Here is a 25,902-nt window from a genome sequence, read left to right as displayed (position 1 = left end):
TAATGCGGGAGTGAAAGATTAACTGGCAGAAACTTATTGTCTTGAGTGGGTTACAGCTGTTGCCTCTGATCCAGGCTCCTTCTGCAGAATGATTTGGATTGCTGCTGAAGGATTGTCCCCTGCTGCTGAGACACAGCCAGCGACTGCAGCTCAATGGAGCTGCAGCCAGTTGGCTGTTGTTCGGGTGTGTGGGTTGTGTGTGTGTGTGTGTGTGTGTGTGTGTGTGTGTGTGTGTGCGCACGCGCACAGAGGTCATCGACTGTGGAGTGGGGAGGGGGAGGGGTAAACATTACTCCCAATTCCTGTCCCACATGATCCCGCTTCCACACACTTACACTTCTCGTCTGGTCTGGCTCCATCGGGAGATGGAGCCCTGGCCGATGATTAACCCTTTATGGCCCAAGTCTGCTTTAGGAAAGATGCCATTAAGCTGGAAAGAATGCAGAGGAGATTTACAAGGATGTTGCCAGGACTTGAGGGACTGAGTTATGGAGAGAGGTTGGGGAGGTTTATTCATTGGAGTGTGGGAGAATGAGGGGCAATATTATAGAGGCGTATAAAATCATAAGGAGCATAGGTAGGAGGAATGTGCAAAGTCTTTTTCCCAAGCTTGAGGAATCAAGAACTAGAGGACACGTGGTTAGGGTGAGGGGAAGGATTTAATAGGAACTTGAGGGGCAACTTTTTCACCCCAGAGAGTGGTCCGTATATGGAATGAGCTGCCAGAGGAAGTGGTTGAGGCAGGTACATTAACAATATTTAAAAGACACATGGACAGGAAAGGTTTAGAGGGAAATGGGCCAAATGCAGGCAAATGGGATTAGCTTAGATAAGGACCCTGGTTGGCTGGGACCAGTTGGGCTGAAGGGCCTGTTTCCGTGCTGTCTGACTCTTAAGTCATAGTCTGAGGTCAGCCAAGTGGATTGCATGTTCACTTTGCGAAAGGTTCTGTAAAGACTGGATACCCATCCTCTCCACCTCAATGGACTTGTCCCAGTGTGTGAATGGGTGTGAAACTTTGTTTGACAATGCTTCGGTTTAATCATTCTAAAAGAACTGTGTAAACGTGATTGGTCAATATTGGTGTCTCCAGTGGATTCAGAAAGAAGTAAGTTTCCAGGGGCACAACACCTGATGGAACTAAAAAGTGGAGCCTCAGGGGGCGGTTTGGTTCTCCCACTCCCCCAGGATTACCCCGAGTACGTAGGATCCTTGTTGGAGACACTCACACTCCTCCTGCTGTGTTGTGGCAGTTCGGGGAACTTTCCTACTGAGAGCACAGAACCTGCCCCCCCATCCCAGAGAGAAGGCAGAGCAGTGGGTCAGGAGGGGAGAGGCAGAGCTGTGCCTAATCACCCCTCACTTCTGGATCTGCCCAAACAGATTAAGGGAAACATCTGCCCTGTGGTGTAGGAGGTCGCAGATGCAGACCAGATGCTGAGAATTGGCTCTGAAGTGACTGCAGTCTGAGTCTGCAGGGTGGTATATGTGTTTGTGTCTATGTGTGTTTGTGTGCACATGCGCGCGTGCATGTGTGTGTGTGTTTGTGTGTGGGGGGGGGGGGAATGATTTGGGATCCCTTTTAAATGAAACGTTGGAAGTGTATGATTGGAGGGGGCTGCAGGAGATGGGGGTGGGGTGGGGTGGGAGGTGGGGAGTTATCATGCAGCCTCCGGGAACTCACCCAGCTAGAGGCAAGCCCAATGTGTGCTGGCTCATGTATGTGATGTAACAGCCTTTAAATTCAAGCAATCCATGCCTGATTGGTTAAGCCCAAGCCCTATGCAGTATTGGGCCTGATTGTCATCCAACCAGCAAGCTCATGTCCCCAGAAAGCCCACGGGAGAGGTCCTGCAAATCACCAGGTATGGTCATTCTGAGATTAAACTTTAAATAAACTGACCTGATGGAGTGGTTGTTGTCAGTGACATAATGACATCCTTGTGTGATCCCTGCAGGCGCTCTGCGCCCTGTAGCCAGTACGTCATAAAGTTGCACACATCCTCAGCGCTATCAGTGCAGTTGCTTTGTATAACCTGACTATGAAGTATCTGTCAAAGATATGAAACCACAGATCACCTGCACCTCAAACATTAACTGTGGGAGAGTCCCAGGCTTTCATTCACTGTCAAAGTTTTCTCCAAAGTTACTGTACAGTAATCGATTGCAGTCAATCACATCTGGGTACACCATAAACTACACACACAGCAGCATTCACAGGGGTGTCAGACTGTGGTATTCCCCACCACACCCCATCCCCACCCAAGGGTGTGCCTCTGGCTCTCGTGCGGTTACACAGGCACTGACACTCCTGCTGTACTTGGGCTGAAAGCCCATCATTGTGGGTGTTGGGTGGTGGTGGTGGGGTTGGTGCAGCCCCAGTATGGGAGTGGTACTGAGGTTAAAGGTCAGTGTTGGGTTCGAGGGCCCCGCAGGACCTGCAGCCCACCAAGTCCTTGCTGACCATCAATCACCCGTCTGCACTCATTCTCCACCAATCCCATTGTATTCTCCCCACATTCCCATTAACTCCCCCCCCACCCCTGCCCGGGATTCCACCACTGCCACTGCATGCTCCGAGCCGGTAGGTGTCCCAGTCCAGGTCAGGCTGTCCCAGAGGTGCCCAGTTACTGGCCCAGGACAACACGGTCTCTCTCCCTGCAATGGCCCACACAGTGCGGTATGGAACTCCTCCTGCCACCATCTCCCCCCACTGGTTTTCCCCAGCCTCCTCTCCACTGCTCTCCCCCCCACTCCCATCAACCATCCTGCCTCTACTGTCCTACCCCTGCTGTCCTCACCCTTACCCTCACTGGGCATCCAATCCCCCCCCTGCCCCCCCCATCCACACCTACCATCCTGCCCTCCGCCTCACCCCTCTAACTATCCACCTCTCCAACTATCCATTCCCCACCATCCTGTCCCCCTTTCTCACCCACTATCCAACACCCCCACTATCTATTGTCTGCCGTCCTGGTCCCTCTGTTCCCTCTTGCCCCACCATCCCATCAACATAGCCGTCCTCCACACCACCTAACTGCGCCACGCCGCTGTGACCTCCTCTCTTTCCTCCACCCTCGACCCACTCCCAAATTCGATCCCTGCACAATCTTCGCCTTCAGTATTGAGGGGTGATCGAAGAGGAAAGTCCATAAGACATAGGAGCAGAATTAGGCCTTTCAGCCCATTGAGTCTGCTCCACTATTCGATCATGGCTGATTTATTTTTCCCTCTCAACCTCATTCTCCTGCCTTCTCCCCATGACCTTTGATGCCCTCACTAATCAAGAACCTATCAACCTCCACTTTAAATATCCCCAATGACTTGGCCTCCACAGCCGTCTGTGGAAATGAGTTCCACAGATTCACCACCCTCTGGCTAAAGAAATTCCTCCTCATCTCTATTGTAAAGGGACATCCTTCTATTCTGAGGCTGTGCCCTCTGGTCCTAGACTCTCCCACTACTGGGAACATCCTCTCCACGCCCAGTCTATCCAGGTCTTTCAATACTTGGTAGATTTTAATGAGATCCCCGCTCCAGCGAGTACAGGCCCAGAGCCATCAAACGCTCCTCACATTAACCCTTTCATCCCTGGGATCATTCCTCTCGTGCCCTGTGGGAGCCTGTTCATGGAGTGGAGTCACAGCCTGGGGCTCTGCACAAAGCGCCAGCCTTGCATCGGACTCGTTGCAAATGATTGAATTGTACAGCATGGACACAGCCCTTCCCCGCATTGAATCCACACTAACCATCACGCACCTTTTTACACTGATCCCATTGTATTCTGCCCACATTCCCATCGATTTGGCCCAGATTCTACCACTCAGTACACACTAGGAACAATTCACTGTGATCAATTAACCTACTGACCTGCACGCCTGTAGGACGTGGGAGGAAATCGGAGCACCCGGAGCAAACCCACACATTCCCAGGGAGGTCATACAAACTCCACCAGATGGCACAGGAGGTCAGCAGCAGACCCAAGCTGCTGGAGCTGGGAGGCAGAGGCTGTACTCACTTTGCCATTTATGCTGCCTGCCCATATCTGGAAATGACACTTAAAGTCCCCCAGCACCTCTATAGGTGAGTCAGTGAGCCTTCCACCCAGCTTCCCTCCCTCAACTAACACCCCACCAACCAGATGGCAACTGTGGGATGTTGCTGTGCACACAATGCGCGTTGTGTTCCCCCTACTCCAAAGGAGGCAGCTGGTGTCCGAACGTGCAGAATTCAAAGAATGTCTGAGGTTCTCGCCAGAGTTCTGACAAAGCAGAACTTAAAGGCAAGCTGCTTCTTCAAAACATGTCGCCGCACTCACTGGAGGTTAATGGCTTTCCAGCCCTTGTTAATGTGTTACCAGGTGAGCCAGTGCTGTTAAAGTTATTGATCTGAGGAAACAATGGGTCTGAATGTCAGGAGATTTTAATGGTTAACCAAGCCCAACTTCCTGTAGACTTTGTGGCTGGCTCCTTTCCTGCAAGACTGAATCTCTCTTATTTTCCCTTTTCCATTTTATTGCCCCCTTCTCAGTGTGTCTTGTAATGAACCAATTGTCATTCCCCTCCCAGCTGCCACCCCCCCCCCCACCCCACCACCAAGACTTTTTCTGCCTGTTAGTTAGGGTGGCGTTGAAGGGAGCAGCCAGAACAGGGAATGGAATTCCAATACTTAGTGGTTCAGCCTCAACTTCCGGCCAAATACTGAGACTAGCAACTGTAGCCATGGAAACGCATGATTCAACAGTGGCTGCTTACAGGCAAAACAGTTTCACTGATTAAAGGGGAAGGATATGTGCATGCCAGCTGTCCCCCAGTAGGTCCATCAAAAAGAAGCGTAAAAGATGGGTGTCAACTGCTCCTCGAGCTCCTCGACAAAAGTGCAGAGCATTGCCTCAACCGGTAAGGAGGAGAGGGTGAGACAGCTCAGAAGGATGAACCCACCCTGACCTAAGTTAGGGAGGGTTGCCACGATAGCCATCTCCGGTTTATCTCAGCCACAGGGACTGCGGGAGGGCAGGCTTTATAACCTCCTTACCAAGGGAGGATACGCTGCCTTAAAAGCTGCATGGGAGAAGGTTAATTGGAACATTACTCCCAGTTAAACTGTGACTGTAAGACAAGACGTTATCTTAGGCAGGATGTCAGGAGATTCCTTCCTGCATAGTGTGATGAAGGGTTTCTGGGACTTCCAGGAACAAAAGGCAACCAGGAATTTTCAGGAAGCTGTGGTTTCTTTTGGGGGTCTGAATCAGAATGAACTGGGATCTGAGATTTGTACTTTAACACTACAAGGAGTTCCGAAGAGTGAGTTTGACTGTCTCTGTTTAACCCCGCAGACAAGCTGAAGGGATGCAAGATTATCTTTGTTGTCGGTGAGTGCACAGCTTATTTATTGTTGGCAAATCGGTGTCATTACTGGTGACTGGATTGTTGTGAACACCCACTTAGTTCTTCCCCAGCATATGTGACTCCAGCCCTACCAATGTGGTGGATCTCAGCTCCCTCCTGAAGTGGCTTGACTCAACCCAGGGGCAGCCAGGAGTGGGCAGTAAATGCCGGCCTGGCCAGTGTTGTTGATGTTCTGTGGAAAAAGGAGTTAACTCACACCTGTGGTAAAGTGAGCCAACGGGTGTGATGTGGAGCCACAATTGCTCATGCGAGCTGCACACCGCCTGTGTCTCTGAACAGGACAAGGAGGAGATGCTACGTGGTTTTCAGGGTTGGGGATGCAGTGTTGTTCCTACACAGGGGGAGCACTGTACTGTTGGCCGCTGTCCACCCCCGCTAAAGCACTGTGTGTTGCTCCCCCCCCGTCACTGTAAGCATGTCACAACACAGCCCCTCTGTGTACATACTCCCGCCCTCTCTCACTTCATTGACCCTCCCATTTGCAGCTTGTTAGGGTATGAGTCCCATAAGAAGACGAGAGTTAGAAGCAGGAGTCCATTCCGACCTCCGTGCTGCCTCCAACGTTCAGTGGGATCACAGCCGATCTTTTACCTCAGCACCACTTTCCTGTGTTAGCCCCCCGTATCCCTTAATCACTGTCAGAATGTAGCTCTGCTCGCTCTGCATCATACCATGTGGCCACTGCTACTGTACACCCCTCAATGTGTTTGTGGCCCCTCCTCAACTAGGATAAAATGTGGGAGGAGCCCCTCCCAAAGTGAGTATGACATTGCGAATCCACCCCCAGTGAATGTGACTCCGTAAACCTTCCCCCAGTGAGTGTGTACGGCACAGCACCTCCCTCACTGAGCATAATGCAGTCGAGCCTGCAGCTTTCCCCGCCTCTCTTTGCCAAGTGGAGCACCTCTGACAGTGCATCTCCCACTGCTCCTTGCACCTTGCAGTACTCCGCCAGTAACACACTTGTAACTGCACAGGGCTCCCTCAGTACCATCACTCAGACAGAGCAGTGATCCTTCGCTCTGGCCCCTCAGACAGTGCAATGCACCCCGGTACAGCTGCTCAGAGAATGCAGTGCTCCCTTGGACAGTGCAGCACTCTCTTATTACCGCCCTTCATACAGAGCACCAAGGACTCACTATCACCCCTTGGGCTGTACACTGCTCCCTTAGTATGTTGGACAGTGTATTGTTCACGCACGCAGAACTGTGCCTTGGAGTGTGCAATGCTCCTGTGGCACGGCCCCTCAGACATTGCAGTACTCCCTCAGTGCTGTCCCTCGGACAGTGCAGCACTCCCTCAGTGCTGCCCCTCGGACATTGCAGCACTCCCTCAGTGCTCCACCTCAGACAGTGCAGCACTCCCTCAGTGCTGCCCCTCGGACAGTGCAGCACTCCCTCAGTGCTGCCCCTCGGACAGTGCAGCACTCCCTCAGTGCTGCCCCTCGGACAGTGCAGCACTCCCTCAGTGTTGCCCCTCGGACAGTGCAGCACTCCCTCAGTGCTCACCTTCGGACAGTGCAGCACTCCCTCAGTGCTCCCCCTTGGACAGTGCAGATTTCGAAACATATTACTGGTCCTTCCTCACCATTGGGTCTAAATCCTGGAACTCCCTCCACAACAGCACTGTTGGAGAATCTTCACTGGAAGGACTGTCTCTCACCACCAGCATCGCAAGGACAATGAGGGATGGGCAATAACTGCTGGCCTTGCAGAGACATCCATTTCTCAGAAGCCAAAGAAAGACAATCACAGATTCCCATCTCCCTGTCTCCTGAACTCCAGTTTTTCTGGTCTCAACCCCATCTTTTCTGTTGTGAATTTTCCCACTTGCTCTCCTTTCCATCACCATGAATCCCCAACATCCAGGGAGACTTTCGGCACTCAGAGGCTGTGGCTATAGCTGCCTCTTTGAGCTCATTTTGTTGCTCTGTTAGGTTCAGCTGCCTGACCTTTTAAAGCATCGGTACATCTTTCGGATGCTTGAATTTTGTCTCGCATTACACCCCTCCCTTCCCTCTCCTCCTCCCTCCAGAAGGTATCTAATTCCCTGCTGTATCCAGTTTCACGAGGAACCCCTGCTCCAGCTCCCATTCTCGGGATCCAGGTGTTGCAAGGACAGAATTTACTGCCCATTCCTTGGTGCCCATTGAGGTGGTCGGAGTGTTGTAGGCAAAGCTTCCTTGCAGTCCTTTGGGTGAATGTACTCCTGAGTTGCCAGGAATTCCGGGATTTGGAATCAGCAGGGACAAAGAAACAGCAGCGTTATTCCAAGTCAGGATGGTGTGGGGGAGATGTACTCATGCAATTCCTGCCCTTGACCTTATCAGAATCAGGTTTATTATCATTGACTTAGATGACGTGAAGTTTGTTTTGTGGCAGCGGTACAATGCAAAGACATCAAGTTACTATAAATTACAAAACTAAATAAGTAGTGCAAAAAAAAAAGGAATAACAAGGTAACGTTCACCGGTTCACGGACAGTTTAGATATCTGATGGCGGAGGGGAAGAAGCTGTTTCTGAATCATTGAGTGTGGGGCTTCAGATTCCTGTACCTCCTCATGTGAGCCCTAATAGTGATAGTGGCCAGTAGACTGGCCATCACAGTCATGACTGGTCCTGTCTACATGTGGAGTGCCACTGTTTGTACATATCTATGTTCTGTGCATGCCAGGGGAACTCATAACCACTACCTGAGGAAGGGCAAATAGGCTGTGGGTAAGCAGCAGTATATAAAATACAGGGTTCTAAAGGATGTGTTTGTTATCATCTCCAAACGTATCCGTAACTACAACATAGGCTCAGGTTTGTGGTGTTCCTGGGGCTGTCCTGGTGTTGTCTTGGTAATTATGGTGTCTGGTTTCACCCTGTCACTAGGAGGGCCTGGCTCTGGTAAAGGCACTCAGTGTGAGAAGGTCGTGCAGAAATACGGTTACACTCACCTGTCCACTGGAGACCTGCTGAGGGCAGAGGTCAGCTCTGGCTCAGAAAGGGGGAAGACTCTCCATGCCATCATGGAGAAGGGGGAGCTGGTCCCTCTGGTAAGTTCACCCACACTGAGAATCTCTTGTTAAAACATGTCGTCTCCCCTGGTATAAAGCCCCACCCTGTAACAGCACAGAGAATAATATTCCTTTGTGGTTGGAACAGTTTTCTGGAAAATATATGTGAGTGGTTCGAGCCATTGCTGGGGACAGGTTAATATCCTTCATTTTCATTTATGACCTCCTATCTATTTTCTACCCCTAAGCCTAGGATTCAGAGACTCAGTCATCTGTTTCCCAAAGGCCAGTAGTGTCTGGCGCTGAGAGCAGCTTGTCTTTGCTCTGTGTCTATTTTTGTGTGATTCTGGCCTTTCGAATCTCACAGCACAGAAGGAGAGCATTTAGGTAGCTCTTTGAAGAATCTATGCAATTGGTCCACTTATCTTTCTCCCCATCTTCCCACAAATTACTTTTCTCCAAGTATATAACCACCTACTTTCTGAAGGTTCCTATTGAACCTGTTCCCACTCACTGCATAAGCAAAATTCTCATTTCTCTGGATATTTTTGGTAATTATATCTCTGTCCACTGATCCTCTGCCAGAACCACAGAATTATAACAGGTCTGTCATTGTTGCCATGTTAAGTTCTCTGCAAAACTGCACCTGGCAATCCCTTAATGGCAAGGTCTCTGTCATGCTCTGTCTACCTCAGTATAGATTATCAGTTTCTTTATCCCAAAAGAGATACAAAACCAGTGACTGCTGCAACAAAGTCCACACTTCCTTCAGATCTCTTCAGGATCACAAAGGCCCCAATGTATAAATTCAAAAGACAAACTTTGGGATTGAAATTTGTCCTCAATTCAAACTAAAGAAAGTCCTAAACATTCATTGTCCTCCATGTCATTGACTTCAATGGAACTAAGTTTCAGAAACTACAGCACACCATTATATTGCACCGTCAGTGCTCAGGATATCCTTCACTGCACTGCTGCTCAGTCACACATCCATCTATGCATTACACTGCCCCTAAACTGGCTCCTGCATAGTGGTAACACTCCCTCCATCGAGCCCTGCATTTGCAAGCTTGCTGGTCTGGCTTTTGTTACATTTCTTGTTGATGCTTCGCACTGACTACCCTCTCCACCTGGTCCCTTTCCACAGGAAACTGTGCTGGAAATGCTGAAAGATGCTATGATTGCCAAAGCAGATGTCTCGAAGGGCTTCTTGATCGACGGCTACCCTCGGGAGGTGAAGCAGGGAGAAGAATTCGAGAAGAAGGTACAGGGTCTGTGTTGGAGGGGAAATGGGAGGGTGGGATGAGGTGAAATGATTGGCACATCGGTTTCTTCTTTGAATCTGAACAGTCCTATGCCTCTGTTTCCAAGGGGAACAGAGGAGGTATCCCAGTGTCCTGGACAATGTTATCCCTTAACCAACGTGTCCACCTTCTCTGCTCCTGAAGACTAACCTTTCTTCCCCAGTTCTGATGAAGGGTCTTGGACACGAAACCTTTACTGTTCCTTTCTCCACAGTTACTGCCTGACCTGCTGAGTGTCTCAGGCAATTTTTGAAATAACTGGAGCAGTTTGTCTGGTTATTATCGCATTGGTGCTAGTGGGAACTTGCGGTGTTCGAATTGGTTGTCACATTTCTTACTCTGACTACACTTCAAAATTGCCTCATTGGATGTAAAGCATTTTGCAATGTTGTGAGGTTGTGTGGAAGGTGCCATAGAAATGCAGTTCTTTCTGTCTGTTTTTGCATGGCCGGAGGTTGAATTACCCAGGTGTAATTAGTGATGAGAGGTCAGGGATCACTTCACTGTGACCCCTGCCAGATATTTTTGTTCCTTCCATTCTCCTGGACATTTTCCGTGGCTGGGATCAGGATTGATTGTGACAGCTGCAATCAGTGCTTAGGCTCAGCCATTAAGACTGCCACTGTTAAACCTGAGTGGGGTACATGGCAAGGGGAGAGTTTAAAAAATTGGTGCTATCAGAGATAATAAGGTGTCTGATTATTCTGAGAATCATAGAATTGTTATGGCACAGAAGGAGGTCATCTTGCCAATCAGCACCATACTGGCTCCATTTGAGTAATCCCATCAGTTCCATTCCCCCACTCTTTCCCCACAGCTCTGCCAATAACCCTCTCCCTTCTGACAGCATTGATCCACTCCACCCCCACAAGCAGAGTCTTTACAGCGCCAGCGACCTGGGTTCAATTCTGGCCACTGTCTGTAAGGAGTTTGTACGTTCTCCCCGCGTCTGCATGGGTTTCCTCTGGGTGCTCCGGTTTCCTCCTACATTCCAAAGAAATCCAGGTTAGGAAGTTGTGGGCATGATATGTTGGCGTCGGAAGCGTGGCGACACTTGCGGGCTGCCCCCAGAACACTCTACGTAAAGATGCATTTCACTGTGTGTTTCGATGTATATGTGACTAATAAAGATATCTATATCTCATCCGTAATCTGTTTGAGAGTTTCCTCTTGTCTCCTTCGCCCTAAACTTTAAATCTGTCCCCTGCTCCTTGAACTATCCACTAATGGGAGTAGCCTTGCCCTATTTACTGTATTTACACCACCGCAATGTTGCAAACCTGTAACAAATCTCTCAACTTTTCTTGTTGGATAACCCCTGCTTCCTCAATCTAACCTTGCACTCAAAATCCTTCATAGCACATAGAACATCACAACGCAGAAACAGGCCCTTCAGCCCACGATTTCTGTGCCGATCATGATGCCAAATTAAACTAAACCTGTCTGCCTGCACATGACCCATATCCCTCTGCTCCCTGGATATTCAGGTGCCTGTCTAAGTACCTCTCAAATGCCACTATCATGTCTGCTTCCACCCCTTCCTACCCAAAAAACAAATCTCTGGTAAAGATATCTTTACACAGCTATGCTAATATTTCAGCTAGAGTCATCTTGTCGGAGTTTTTTTGCACTTAATAACCAAAGTCACAAGGAATTATTAACTCTGTTATTAATCAGTCTATCTGTGTATACTTATCAGTAAAATTGCCTTGTTGATGGGTGGGGGCTTGAGGAGGTGATTTAATGTGTCTGGTAATGTTTCTTCAGCATTAATTTTGCACAGTCCTCAGGGATGTTAGTTTCTGCGGTGAACGTTAAGCATGCTACGTGGCCAGTTCATTTTGGCTTGTTCAGACGTTGGGTGAGATTATTCAAGCATCAACTAAAAAAAGTTCAGCCGCCTCATTGTGCACCTCTGCTGATTTTCATTTCCATTGAGGCCACACAAAAAATAAAGAGGGATGTGCAACACTGACAGGATTGGTATCGTTCAGGATTGAAATCCTTTCACTGCAACCCTCCACCAACCTGTCCAAACCTCGATCTCACTCTGTAGCCACAGTGCACACATCAGGACACCAAACAGCAAGTGAAGTCCAACATTTTCCAATACACACTCCCAGTAAATCATTTAAACAACTGTAACCAAAGGACAAGAGCCTCTGGAACTTCCCATTAATTTACCTCATCCAATACAATGGGAACCAAAAATCACAAGACAGGATTTAGGTAAAAAGGGGTAGGAGGCTGTTTTGGGTTGAGCTTAGCCTAAATGTAAAATGTTAACCCTCCTTTACACTGTTCCTTAACACTGACAGACCTGGTGTATGGAATCACAGGAAGGAGCCCAGTCTGGCTGTGCCAGCTTTTTAAAAAGCAGTGATGCTTGGTGACACACTCACCCTGTACTTGGCCATTATCTCTAAGCTCTTCACTCCTCAAGACCTTGTCCATTTGCCAGGTTCCATTTTAAAATTCGGGCTCCTGTGACGACGTCCTGGATTTTAAGTTCAGCAGCAAGGTGACAGGACTTGCCACATACTTGAACAAAGCCACCTGCAAAGATTGCACTATTGTGTGCAGTTCTGGTCACCAAGTTACAGGAAAGATGTGGAGGCTTTGGAGAGGGTGCAGAAGAGGTTCACCAGGACGTTGCCTGGATTAGAAAGTAATAGTTATAAGGAGAGGTTGCACAAACTTGGATTGTTCTCTCTGGAGCGTTGGAGGCTGAGAGGCGACCTGATAGAAGTTTATGAAATTATGAGAGAGATAGATAGGATAGATGGTCAGAGGCTTTTTCCCAAGGTAGAAAGGTCAAATATTTAAGGTGAGAGGGGGAAACACAGAGAGTGGTGGGTGCCTGGAAGGTGCTGCTGGGGGAAGTGGTGGAAGCGAATACAATAACAACATTTATGAGGCATTTAGACAGGTACATAAACAGGCAGATGATGGAGGGACATGGACCACGTGCAGGCAGATTAGTTTAAATTGACATCATGGTCAGCACAGACGTCATGGGCCGAAGGGCCTGTTCCTGTGCTGTGCTGTTCTGTGTTCTACGTTTAATGCTTTCCCAGCATAGGCTGTGATCAGGCATCGGTTCAGGGGATCCTGGCATCCATTAAATGTGATATCTAGCTGGCTATCAGCCAATCACACTAAAGAATTCTCACAGACTGAAAATATAAGGAAGCAAGATTCACAACTTTTAACATAGGACAGAGTATTGAATAAAGATTGAGATTCTGCAAAGGAGTGTGTAATGAAGCAAATGGATTCTGCAATGAAGCAAAATTGTGGCTTTATTATTCAGCTCCAAATCTGCCGGAGGACAGATTCAGAACAGAATCCATTCACGCCCTGTTCACTTACGCTCAAGTAAGTAATCAAGGAGTGGTCTTCCACTGATTTTCTCAGACCACTGCTGTTTGTTTGATATTGCCACCAACAGTGGGTGTGAGAGGTTTTGAGCACCTGTGTTGTTTGGGTGCAGTTCAGAATGAGGACTTTCACCCAGACTCTTGCCAGGGCTGATGTAGGAGCTGATTGTGTGGCTATGGTTGAGTGAGTGGCACTCTTGCCTATGAGAGAGAAGGTTGTGTGTTTAAGTCCCTCTCCACAGACTTGATTATAAATTCCACGTTGGTGCTCATGTGCAGTATGGAGGGACTACTGCACTCTCATAGGTAATGTCTTAACTGAGATGTTAAACTACTGACTACTCAGGTGGAATCCAAAGGTCCTTTGTTACTACCTCAAGATCTTTCCTGTGTCCGGGTCAATATTCCTCTCTGTGAAAATATCACTGAAGTAAACAGATCACATTGTGATTATTGGGAGCTTGCTGTGCACAAATTACCTGCTGTGTTCCTCCAATACAACAGTGACCACACTTCAGATATACATCATTGGGTGTAAAGCAATTTGAGGTGTGGTGAGTACATTAGCGGCACCATAGAAATCCAACATCTATTACTCCCAGAAACACTTATTTCTTTAAAGGAGAAAGTAGAGGAAGGTTCAGGTCTGCAGCGAGAAAGTGGAGTAATAGGAATCATTTTGGATTGTTCTGTCAATGAGTTGGCACATTGACTGAGCCTCCACTGCCCTCCAGGTGAGAGGATTGGAAAGGTTGTTGTTGGGGGTGGGTCTGTTGCTGGGGGTGGAGCTGTTGTTATGGGTGGAACTGTTGCTGGGGGTGGGTCTGATTTTAGAGTTTGAGCTGTTGTTATGGGTGGAGCTGTTGCCAGGGGTGGGTCTGATTTTAGGGGTGGAGCTGTTGTTATGGCTGGAGCTGTTGCCGGGGGTGGGTCTGATTTTAGGGGTGAAGCTGTTGTTATGGGTGGGGCTGTTGCTGGGGGTGGGTCTGATTTCAGGGGTGGAGCTGTTGTTATGGGTGGGGCTGTTGCTGGGGGTGGGTCTGATTTTAGGGGTGGAGCTGTTGTTATGGGTGGGGTCATTGCTGGGGGTGGGTCTGATTCTAGGGGTGGAGCTGTTGCTGGGGGTGGGTCTGATTTTAGGGGTGGAGCTGTTATGGGTGGGGTCATTGCTGGGGGTGGGTCTGATTCTAGGGGTGGAGCTGTTGCTGGGGGTGGGTCTGATTTTAGGGGTGGAGCTGTTGTTATGGGTGGGGTTGTTATGGGTGGGGCTGTTGCTGGGGGTGGGTCTGATTTTAGGGGTGGAGCTGTTGTTATGGGTGGGGCTGTTGCTGGGGGTGGGTCTGATTCTGGGGTGGAGCTGTTTTTGGTAGTGTGGTTAATGTTGGGGGTGGGGCTGTTGTTGGGAGTGTGGTTAATGTTGAGGGTGGAGCTGTTGTTGGGGGTGGGGTTAGTGTTGGGAGTAGGGCTGTTGTTGGAAGTATGGTTGATGTTGGGGGTGGGACTGTTGTTGGAAGCGTGGTTGATGTTTGGGGTGGGGTTGCTGGGGGTGGGGTTCTTTGGAGTGTGGCTGTTGTTGGGGATGGGGCTGTTGTTGGGAGTGTGGATAATATTGGGGGTGGGGCTGTTGTTAGGAGTATGGTTGATGTTGGGAGTGGGGCTGTTAGGGATGGGGTAGTTGTTGGGGTGGGATTAATGCAGATGGGGTTGTCATTGAAAGAGTTGTTGGGGTGAGGTTGTTGGGAGAAGAGTTGTTGGGGAGGGGTTGTTGGAATGGGATTGTTGTGGCTGGGAGAGGAGTTGTTGGGAGTGAGGTTGTTGTTGAGGGTGGAGTTGTTGTGGCTGGGGTTGTTGGGGGTTGTTAGGAGTGAGATTGTTGGGAGTGGGGTTGTTATGGTTGGGGGTTGTTGGGGGTGAGATTGTTGGGAGTGGGGTTGTTATGGTTGGGGGTTGTTGGGGGTGACATTGTTGGGAGTGGGGTTGTTATGGCTGGGGTTATTGTTGGGGGCTGTTGTTGGGAGAGGGGTTGTTGGGAGTGGGATTGTTGGGGGTGAGGCTGTTGTTGGGAGAGGGGTTGTGAGTAGGATTGATGGGGGTGAGGTTGTCATTGGGAGTGGAGTTATTGTTGGGAATGGGGTTGTTGGGAGTGGGGCTGTTGTTGGGAGTGGGATTGATGGGGGTGAGGTTGTTGGGGTAGGCAAGTTTTATTCAGGTGGGTTTGACAATAGAGAAGAGGCAGGGCAGGGCAAGTCCATTCATTAGGAGGGGAACTGAGTTTGTTTACACTACCGGAGATGTCCTCAGTGCGAGGGAGACGGTGGGACCTCACCTCTGTTCTCAGGAGGAGATGGGGGAAGGCCGGGTTGGCAGAATTCCTGCCAGTGCTAGAGGGATGGTTAGAGCCTGGAGTTTTGTTCCATTCGTTGGACGGAAGGTGTGAGGTGCGTAGTCATTCTTTGGAATAAGCAGCAACCTTTAATACTCCAGCACAGGATGAAGCAGATTAGGGTCTCCAGACATTCATGAACCAGGACCTCAGTGTAGTAAGCTCATCTGGGGAACTACATGCAGTTGAATCATGGATCCATGGATCTGACCACTCCGTCAACTACACCGACCAGAAAGTTCCCAGCATTAACCATAATGTCTGCAGCTGGAGCCTGCAGTTATCCCTGTTCTGGTGGGAGGAAGTTAACTAATCCAGATTTCTCTTGGAAGCAGGAATGGGCTGGATTTGGACATAACTCTGTGCCCTCGGGGTCCATACTTATCTCAGCTCTAGTGGCTCTATCAATGCCGCTGATGAAGCCAGTGAGCCAGACTTCCCTTCTTGGGCACTGTCCACAGTAGGAGGGTCTACACCTGTGGGAAGTAGGAAAGAATGTGATGCTTCACTGCCTTGTATATTTATGTATAATTTATATTCTGTGTGTTGTCTGTACATATATGCCTGGGATGCTGCTGCAAGCAAGTTTTGTCATTGTACCTGTACGTCGTGATACTTGTGCACGTGACAATAAACTTGACTTGACTTGGATTCTACAGGATTTCTCCAGCAGCAGATCAGTAGACAACTCCCCTCTCGAGCTGTTTATGTTCCCTCCCTCAGTGATTCCCTTCATCTCTGGGCTAAAGTTAAGGGAGGAGATAGGGGGAACCCTCACTGTTTCTGCTGTCAATGAATATCAGAAACATCGCAGATACTGGAAATCTGTGGGAAGTGAAACAAGAGTTCACATTTCACGTCTTCAAGCTGAGCATCTCCAGTACTTTCTGTTTCATTCTGTCTTTTACCGCCAAGACTCTAAGTTGGGTTGGGTAGTGGAGGGAGACCCTGAGCCTTGAGAAGGGATGATAGAAAGATTTATGGGGAGTGTCCTCTCTCGGAGCAGGGATTGTTGTTAAGTGTATTCCTGAAGGGTTTTATTAGTTTCAATGCTACAGGGATGCCTCTGGTATTAACTGCCCCACAACATCTATCAGAGGTGGTTGCTGTAAGCATTCACTGGGTCCCCCCTATTTTGTTACTTAACTTTAGCCCAGAGATGAAGGGAATCCCCAAGGGATGCAACATATACAGCTTGAGAGGGGAGTTGCCTATCAATCCACCTCTGGAGAAATCCTGTGGAATCCAAGTCAAGTTTATTGTCATGTGCACAAGTATAGTGAGGTACAGGTAGATTAAAAACTTGCTCGCAGGAGCATCACAGGCATGTAGGTACAGACAATACACAGAATATAAATTATACAAGGCAGTGAAGAGAGAGAGAGAAAAGACTTTGTAAAAACAAGACAGTGCAAAGAGAAAAGGACACAATCAGAGATATGTCCACGGTAGTGCAAGAGGTGGTCCGTAGTGTTCCGTTGCTGAGGTAGGGTTAGGGTTGTGCAGGTCGGTTCAAGGATGGGATGGTTGAAGGGAAGTAGCTGTTCCTGAACCTGGCAGTTTGGGAATTCAGGCTTCTGTACCTCCTGCCCGACGGTGGCAGCAAAAAGAGCGCATGACCCGGATGGTGGGGATCCTTGATGATGGATGCCACCTCCTTGAGGCAGCACCTACTGTAGATGCTGTCCTTGGTGGGGAGGGCTGTGCCCGTGATGGACCGGTCTACGTCAACTACTCTCTGCAACCTCTTGTGTTCCTGTTCATTGGAATTACCATCCCAGGCCATGATGCAACCGGTCAGGATACTTCCAACAATGCATCTGCAGTTTATTGGAGTGTTGACCTTGCACTGAATGTACAGCAGAGCCAGTGCCATCTCCAATTCCCTGCAAGCCTCTTCCAACTCTGAACCTTTGGCATATTCTCCATAATAAAATCAGAAAATGCTGGAGATATTCAGCAGGTCAGGCTGTATCTGAGGGAAGAGATTTCCAACATCTGCAGTTTTTTTTTAAGACATTAGCATATCGTCTAACTCTCACTCCCACTGGTGGGTCGAATGTTTCCCCTTGTGCCTCCGCTGCTTCTTGCGATTGTGATTTTCACTGTTTTGCCAGAATCAGAGTGAAGACATTTCTCCTGAATTCCCAGGATTTATTTTTTTAGCAAATGGTATCTACCTGCTAACTTTGGATCCTCCACTGCTATTTCATTTCAGCAGTCTCTTGCAGCAAGGAGGATTGAGAGGAGACTTAGAGATGCACAAAATAACGACTAGTTTAGAAAATGTAAATAGAGCGAAGATAGTTCAAAGCCAAGGGAGCTTAACATCATTGATGTGGGGTTGCTAGTTCCACTAACTCCACTGTGCAAAATCAGAAACCATGGTCTTAAGATAAAGGGTCAGCCATTCAGGCCAAATAAGGAGAAATTCTCCCCTCACCCCCCCCACCCCCCACCCAACCCCCCCACACATAACAGAGACAGGTTTCCTTTGTCTTCCCTTATTCCTGTGGCTCCCTTCCCCTGTCTTGATGACCTGCCCATCTCCTCCCCTCCGTCCGTTATTCCGTGCAGCTGCGGAGTGCTACCCGATGTTTATAGATATGAAAATTGGACTTTACTGTTGCTTCCTGTTGGACTTAATGCTGGAAGGAGTGCAGAAAAAAACTTGTGAGAATGTTGCCAGGACTCGAGGGACTGAGCTACAGAGAAAGGTTGAGCAGGCTAGGACTTCGTTCATTGGAGTGTAGGAGAATGAGGAGTGACCGTTTAGATGTATTTAAGATCACGAGGGCATAGATAGGATGAATGCACTCAGTGTTTTTCCCAGAGCAGAGAAATCGAGAACTGGAGGGCATAGGTTTGAGGTGAGAGGGGAGAGATTTAATAGGAACCCAAGGGGCAACTTTTTCATCAAGATGGTGGTCTGGTTATGGAATAAGCTGCCAGAGGAAGTGGTTGAGGCGGGTACATTAACTACATTTAAAGGACACCTGGACAAGTAAATGGATAGGAAAGGTTTAGAGGGATATGGGTCAAACACAGGCAAATGAGACTAGCTTAGATGAGCACCTTGGTCGACATGAACTGGTTGGGCCGAAGGGCCTGTTTCAGCACTCCTACAGGGTTCCTTCTTCAGCCTCTCAGCTTATTACATCACCCCCCTACCTCTCCCACCCACCCACCTTCCCCCCCCCCCCCACCTTCCGCCTATCACCTGAACTCATCCATCCCCTGCCTGCGTGTGCTCCTCCCCTCCCCCTCCCCCCACCTCCTTATCCTGGCTTCTGCCCTCTTCCTTTCTAGTCCTGATGAAGGATCTCGGCCCGAAACATCAACTGTCCATTTCCCTCCATGGATGCTGCCTGACCCACTGAGTTCCTCCAGCTGTATTGCTCCAGATTCCAGCAGCTGCAGAATTTATTGTGTCTCCACTGAGCAGGGCTGTGGAGCTCAGACACTGAGTATATTCAAGACGTTGATGGATTCTTGGATATTAGGAGAACAGAGGAACAAGGGGTTCGTGCGGGAAAATGACACTAAGGTAAAAGGTAGTGATGATCTCATAGACCGCCAGGGCCAAGTGACCTACTCGATCGCCATTTCTAAAGTTCTTGTTTAAAATTTGCGGTGAAAGCATACAGATGTGAGGATTTGGAATTCGCTGGGAAAAGAATCAAGCAGGGCTCTTTCCAAGAGGAATTGCACAAGCACACAAGGAAGAATAATTTGCAGGGCTGTGGGGAAATGGGGTTGACGGGATTGCTCTACTGGAAGCCAGACAGATTCAGTGGGCTGAATAGCCTTTTCTGTGCTGTAAAAAAAATCGACAATTCAACGTTCAGACCCTTCCTCCTTGTTATGAAGTGGCTCCAGTCATTATTGCCAGGTTACAGAGCCCTTGGAACAGGAGCCCTCTATGCTGGTCAATAAGTGCACAATTATTTAGGCTGTTTTGTAACAAATTAGTGTTCCAGTTTTCTTCTGATGCATTTACTGAAGTGAATCGAGTAAATTGAGATTAGTCTCAATAGGCTTTTGGCAAAAGATGAAGGGGAATTGCAAGCCATTTCTTTTCAATAACTCTTGTGCAAAAGCAGCTTAAGAGGCAGAATAATAGAGTAGCACCAAAAGTTACGAATGACTCTTGCATCCAGCTGCGATAACTATTTCACTTTCACTGCTAGAATGTGATTATGTAGTTCCTTAACAACTACAGGGTCAAAGCTACTTACCTCATAGTTAAAATAGTGATGACACAATATCTTGATGGCTGCTGGTTGAAGGTACCTTCCTGTGTATTTATTGGTTCATTATTGTCACTTGTACCGAGGTCTTACAGGTACAATGAATACAGATCAATTCATTACACAGTGCAATTACATGGGGTTAGTACAGAGTGTATTGAGGTGTTCACAGCAGCTAGAGTGTCCACAGTTTCTGCTTAATTGGATAATAAGCAGTAGTTGATGTGCTTAAGTAACCTTAGCCGAACTAGCGAGGGGCAAGTGCATTCAACCAGGGTTCCTGCTCCTGGTTGTTATCTCCCTCTAGTGGCAAATAAGTGCAGGTGGAAATCAGATGAGGACGAGAGACGACAGAGACTGCAGATGCTGGAATCTGGAGCAAATACAAACTGCTGGAGGAACTCAGCGGGTCGAGCAGCATCTGTGGAGGGAAGGGAATTGTCGACAGCTGGGGCCAAGACCCTGCATCAGGGCGAGTTGTCTGCAGCAACCTTCCTGCTTAAGTAGTTACTTTGAAAAGTAGGGGCGAAAATGTGGAGGTGGGATGGGTGTTGGTGCAGCTGAAAGAGGCAACAAGGGCGGCTGGTGTGGGAAATGGAAGTAAACCAATTGGTGCAGTGCGGAATGAGGTGAGGGTTGAGGCCAGTTGTAGGGACAGGGAAGAAGGAGTATCACACAATGACTGTCTTATGCAGTACCTGAGCTGGCCAGTGTAAGATGATTTGTAGCTGTCCAGGGACTGTTTGATGGGCCAGTGCTGAACTAGCTTCACTCTTTATTCAGTATGTGCTGTAGCTGCTGTGGGAGTGATCTGTGACACAGGTATGGAAGGTGGCAATGTTTCCACCTTAACACTAAGGGATGTCAAAGTCACTAAATAAATGAAGTGGACTAGGCTTTACAGAGCCAATTTGCCCTTCAGATGTATTCTGTAGATTTCAAACCAGACAAACATGGGACGAGAGGAATGAGATTTTGGACGTGTACTTTAATAGAAGTGCGTCATCTGATTGGTTGCTTATCTGCTTTCCCCAACTCTGCAGATTGGACCTCCTACCTTGCTCTTGTATATTGATGCTGGGAAAGAAACAATGGTCAAACGCCTCCTGGAGCGCGGTAAAACCAGTGGGCGCGCTGATGACAACGAGGAAACCATCACAAAACGTCTGGAGACGTATTACAAAGCAACGGAGCCTGTCATCAACCACTATCAAAGCAGGAACATCATCAAGAAGGTGAGGCCCAGAACAGCAGCAATGCTGCTTCCAGATTAGCCAGAGAACAACACACTGATCACAGCATTTCCCAGCTCCGTGTAGTTGATTACAAGGCTTGGCGAGTCAGTATATTGTGTGCTTTAGTAGCCAAATTAAGGGGACACTTGGGTAAACTCTGGGCATCTGGAGACGGGGTTGGGTTATCCAAAAACAGAGGGGCAACCACTCCAACTACCACTGACCATCTGAAGGAGGTAGGTGAAACAGCACCACCAAGCCAATTGGCTGCTGTCCTGCCCTTGGATGTGTACACACACCTTGTTTGATTGGGAAGGAGGGAACATCATGCAGAGAGCACGGTTTGACCCAGAGCCGGACACAGGGTAAGGGACCCACTGTTGTGTGGGTCCAGAGGGGTAAGACACAGGGTCAAAGTCAATGTCGAGTTTCTTGTCACATGCACAAGTACACGTATGTACAGGTGCAATGAAAAACTTACTTGCAGCAGCATCACAGGCACATAGCATCAGATAAGCAGTATTCACAAGAAAAACATAACTTAAACATAAACATAATTTTTACAAGAAATAACACAATTGGAGCAAAACAACAAAGTCCATCGTAGTGCAAAGTGGTCATCGTGTTGCTCCACTGATATATGTTTTACGTCAGAGATCATGATTCTCTGAACTCCCTTTGTGAAACCAACTCTGTAATGGTTTCAGGTTGATGGGAGGCAACCATGTCAGGGACACTTGGGCCCTATTTCCAAAAGGAATTCCAGATGCTCCCAGTGGAGCTGTTGGTAAAATCAGTGCCCACTCTCATAAAGACAAAACAAAATAGTGAAGCCATTTCTAAGATGAGCTGGCAGACCTCGACTCAGTGACACACTGGGGCAGATACCATTAACGGTTCTTCCATTAGACTCATTAAAAATTAGAAATGTCACCCAGCTACCTGTTGCTGTTCATTTTCCAACTAGGCAGCATGTATTTGTGGTTGTTGAGAGAGGTTTGGAGTGACTCAGGGACCTTCCAGTTGTCACCTCGAGCTCACACATCAGGAGGGACTGGGTCTGATGTTAAGGAGTGCCACCTATGGAGCCTACAGGTACTTCAGGAAGGTACAGACACCCTCCAGGAGAGGGGAGGGGGCATGGTGGGCTGGGGTTTTTAGTAGTAACAGGGGATTGCATTGCCTGCAAATTAAAAGAAGGATTTCTCAACTTCCTCAATTACTGACTGCTTTTCTTCCTCTCCAACACATTAGATAAACGCAGAGGGCACAGTGGATGAAGTCTTTGCTCAAGTTGCAGCTGCCCTTGATGCGTTAAAGTGATTGGAAGACTAAAGTGTTACAACAATACCCCTCCTCTCCCCTTGCTCCCTAACAAAGCCTTTATCCCCTGGTTTAATTTTCAACCAATCATGGACAAATGTTAAAAAGAGAGAAGCATTATTGGTTAAGGTGGCTGGCAATCCAAGAACTTTTCATCTGAGAAGTTGTTTGGACCCATTTCTGCATCGTATGCTGTCACTATCAGTGTTTGGGGTCACTGGGTATCCAATGAAATTGTATCACCAACACCAGGCTGTGGAACACCATCTGTTGAATAGAACGGGGCTTAGCACCATCTGATGTCAAGATGAACCCACCACAATGAGCAACAATCCAATCCCAGATCTCATTGCTTTGCATTCCAACGTCCTACATTGAGCCAGAAGAGAAATGAGTCCAAATGTGTCACAGGTATTTTTATGAAACTGATAGTTTATCTGTCAAGAAGTATTAACAAAAAAATATCATCACCAGCCATCATTTGGCCTCTCCAACCCAAGCAAGACAGGATGCTGTGGGATTGAGGTCACTTTTGGGTATCTTCTGTAATTGATGTTATTTTTGGCTCATTAGGAAGCTGTGATTTCTAAGCCAGGAATGCACTTATAATTTAGTGTAAAACTGGCTGAGAATGAAAAACTGATCTCTTTTCTTCATCGGCAGTGAATAAAAGCTTTGCACAAATTAGCTTTCATATGAGCTCTGGATCTGGCAGCTACCAGCGAAGGCTTTTTAGTGCGTTAGCTACGATGGGGTAAAAATTCAACCTCTGTCACTTGTGATAACCTTGTGACTTGTAACGTGTGTGTGATGTACTCTGCTTCCAAAATTAACGTCAGTGAACTGCATTTCGGAACCAGGGTGCTTGACACATGAACCACAATATCAAAGGTTTAGCACATACAGAGAAGGAAGTCCCGCCCCTTGTATCCTTACAATTAACTTGACATTTACCATACAAAACGTTCTCAAACACCTAGGATGGTTTTGATTGGAATATTTAACCCAAATAGTGTTAACCATTTGGACACAATGTGCCTTGTGTCTTTTCTATTTCCATTTATTTTAATTTCAGTATGTATATTTATTTCATCTGACAGTCCTATCCTCTTAAAAGATCACTCTCCTAACACTCCCATTCTTCCCTTCAGATGGGAGAAATTGCCCCTTAACAAACTGATGGGTTTTCATTGGTTAAAGGTTGATTTTATGTATGAGACACCCAGATAATCCATACCTATGAACCAAAGACAAATGCCCAATCAGGCTAATCAGTGATCAGTTAAAATATGAGGGGACTTTGCTGAGACGGCCTGTCCCAGAGCCCAAGACCAGCCAGACAATTCAAAGTTGACTTAGGAAACAAAGGAACAGAGGTTGGCTGTTCAGCCCCCCGTAACCTGTTCCACCATTCAGTAAAAATCTCTATCTTATTGCCATCCACCTGCCTTGGCTCCATATTCTGTCCTATTCTTGTGACTTTCATGTGAAGTTCCACAGTAAGTTCCACACTGTCCCAGTTAAAATACAAATCCCCTCAACTTTAACAAAAGAGACCTCTCTCCAGCTTTTGTGAGTTTGTACTTATAGTCAGTATTCTACAGATGATCATCCTTCCTGTCTTCCCAGATCTGTACTCCTCACGACCACTCCTGTCTGTTACTCCACTGAAGATTCAAAGTTAGCGCTCATTTTAAAAAAATAACCAAAATCTTGACTTTATAATGGTGACTTGTATTAGTAACCTGCCTGCGAAATTCTGGGGCTAGCTATTATGAAATCCAGTTGCAGTTTATCACTACCTGTGATAGCATGCTCTCAGAATCAGTTTCAGGAAACAAAACCTGACAGCCTTATTGAAGAGTGGGCACAGTGTCTCAGAGCGTTGTGGTCTGCATAATCTTTTACATAGAAGAGTTGTATCTGTTACAGTATTTGCAGTCTTGATATGTCTTTGCCATGTGAATTCCTGGGGACATTTGACAGCTGCAGTCTCCTAACTAGCATCACCTTCTCTCTGTTTACTCTTGAAGTGGATGCATATTTGTACATTTCTTGTGCAGTATTTTAATGAACAAGTTGGTGAAGGTGGGGGAGGGAAGGGTTCTTAGTTTCTGATCAAAATTAAACACAATGTTTATTTTCCAGTAACATGCTGTATGCTGTTGATAAACGAAGATTTTGCTCTTTTTGTACAAATTTTCTTTGTATTCATTCAATCTCCAACTAATGCCCTTGTTATAGTTGTTAAGAACTTCACAATAGCCCATCAATGTGTTTGTTGATCACCAATATTACACATGTATCCAAAGCAATGATGATTCATAAAAGTTGTAGCCAACTGTAGATACTCGATATATTTTAGCTGTCTCTTTCTGTTGACAACCAAATCAGCAATATTGTTCTTTTAAAGCTGTCGCAAACCTAAACTTGTACCAGTATTTATTGGAGCCTCAACTGATGGGTGGATTGGAGGAGGTGACTGAATGTAAATTTAATAAAACAGAACTGACCTCAGTGTTGTGTTGAATGAAGTTTCTCTGTAATGACTTGTCATGTTTGGCTTTTGTTCAGTGTTAGCAAAGCTGCTCCCTATTTGCATCAATGCACCTTGGTGACAAATAGAAACTACAAAAGGAAGCTTGTCCGGGGACCCCGAGGCCAAAAGAACTCGGCATGTCACGTCATGAGTGCCAACCTAAATGCATCTCTTCAAATTCTTTGAAGCTTCAGGGATAGTGGGACAAATCTTCCAACTGGGCACTAGATTTATGTTTTGGACAGAAGGCACAGTGGGTGAAGTCTGCACTCAAATTCCGGCTGCCCTCAAGGCTTTACACTGATTTCAGACAGGAATGTTACAATACTCTCTTCCTTTGCTCTCTCTCACAAAGCCTTTGTCCTGATTTGATTTTCAGTCAATTATATTCAGTGTTATTAAGAAAGAAGCATTGTTGATTAAGTTGATAGATGCTAGAAATCCAAGAACTTTTCACCTGAGGAGTTACATAGATCCATTTCTGCATTGTGCGCTGCCATTGGTAACCTATGCAATTGTATCGCTAACCTGGGCTGTGGAACATCATCTCTTAATTCTTTCAACAGCTACCTCTGAGAGTATCCAGCCTTTTCTGTTTTTATTGGGGAGAACTTCCTGGTCTTCTAAATACTGCTTTAAATCTATGTAAAGGAGCAAGCAGGCCCAATTGAACAACATATCCAAAAGACAGCACTTCTGGAGTAGGAATTGCATCCATGGTTTTTTGAGTCAGACACAAATGTTAGCAACGGAGACAGTGGAAAATGGATTTCACAAACCGAAAAGAAAGTAGTGTCAGTCCTTGTACTTGAAGAACATAGTAGGTTTCTACTTGGTTGGTTTATGAAACCAACAGGTTGCCACAGATTCACAAAGGTAATTACAGCATTTTATTAAGAAAATGCCCTTTGGTTGAGGGGAGTAGCATCAGCAGCTGGTTTGAATGTTTGTTCTTACTGTTGTTGCAGCAACCTTCCAACTCTCAGCCACTTGACTAAAACGGTATTCTGGTCTTGTAACTCACTGTTGTTTGTGAAGCAGGACTTTGGGCAAATTGACTTTTCCTGTATTACAACAT

General features: G+C 47.3%; 1 protein-coding gene across 5 annotated transcripts in view; it reads left to right on the top strand.

Annotated features, from left to right (window-relative positions):
• LOC127582049 (adenylate kinase isoenzyme 1-like) overlaps positions 1-24,802 on the top strand; it is a 102,074-nt gene extending 77,272 nt beyond the window's left edge. For 4 of the 5 annotated variants that reach the window (XM_052037005.1, XM_052037007.1, XM_052037009.1 and 1 more), the window contains 5 exons: positions 5,336-5,371; positions 8,286-8,449; positions 9,558-9,674; positions 20,771-20,962; positions 22,217-24,802. In XM_052037005.1, the coding sequence (XP_051892965.1) occupies positions 5,336-5,371; positions 8,286-8,449; positions 9,558-9,674; positions 20,771-20,962; positions 22,217-22,285 (578 nt within the window). In that variant the 3' untranslated portion in view covers positions 22,286-24,802. Of the gene's footprint in view, positions 1-4,772; positions 4,899-5,335; positions 5,372-8,285; positions 8,450-9,557; positions 9,675-20,770; positions 20,963-22,216 lie in introns of those variants that run through there. The other variant, XM_052037006.1, reaches the window with a different exon arrangement.
• Positions 24,803-25,902: the final 1,100 nt, after the last annotated feature.

This window comes from Pristis pectinata, chromosome 23, assembly GCF_009764475.1.
Source record: "Pristis pectinata isolate sPriPec2 chromosome 23, sPriPec2.1.pri, whole genome shotgun sequence".
In the NCBI taxonomy this organism is placed as follows: domain Eukaryota; kingdom Metazoa; phylum Chordata; class Chondrichthyes; order Rhinopristiformes; family Pristidae; genus Pristis; species Pristis pectinata.
This window is presented reverse-complemented; position numbering and strand designations above follow the sequence as displayed.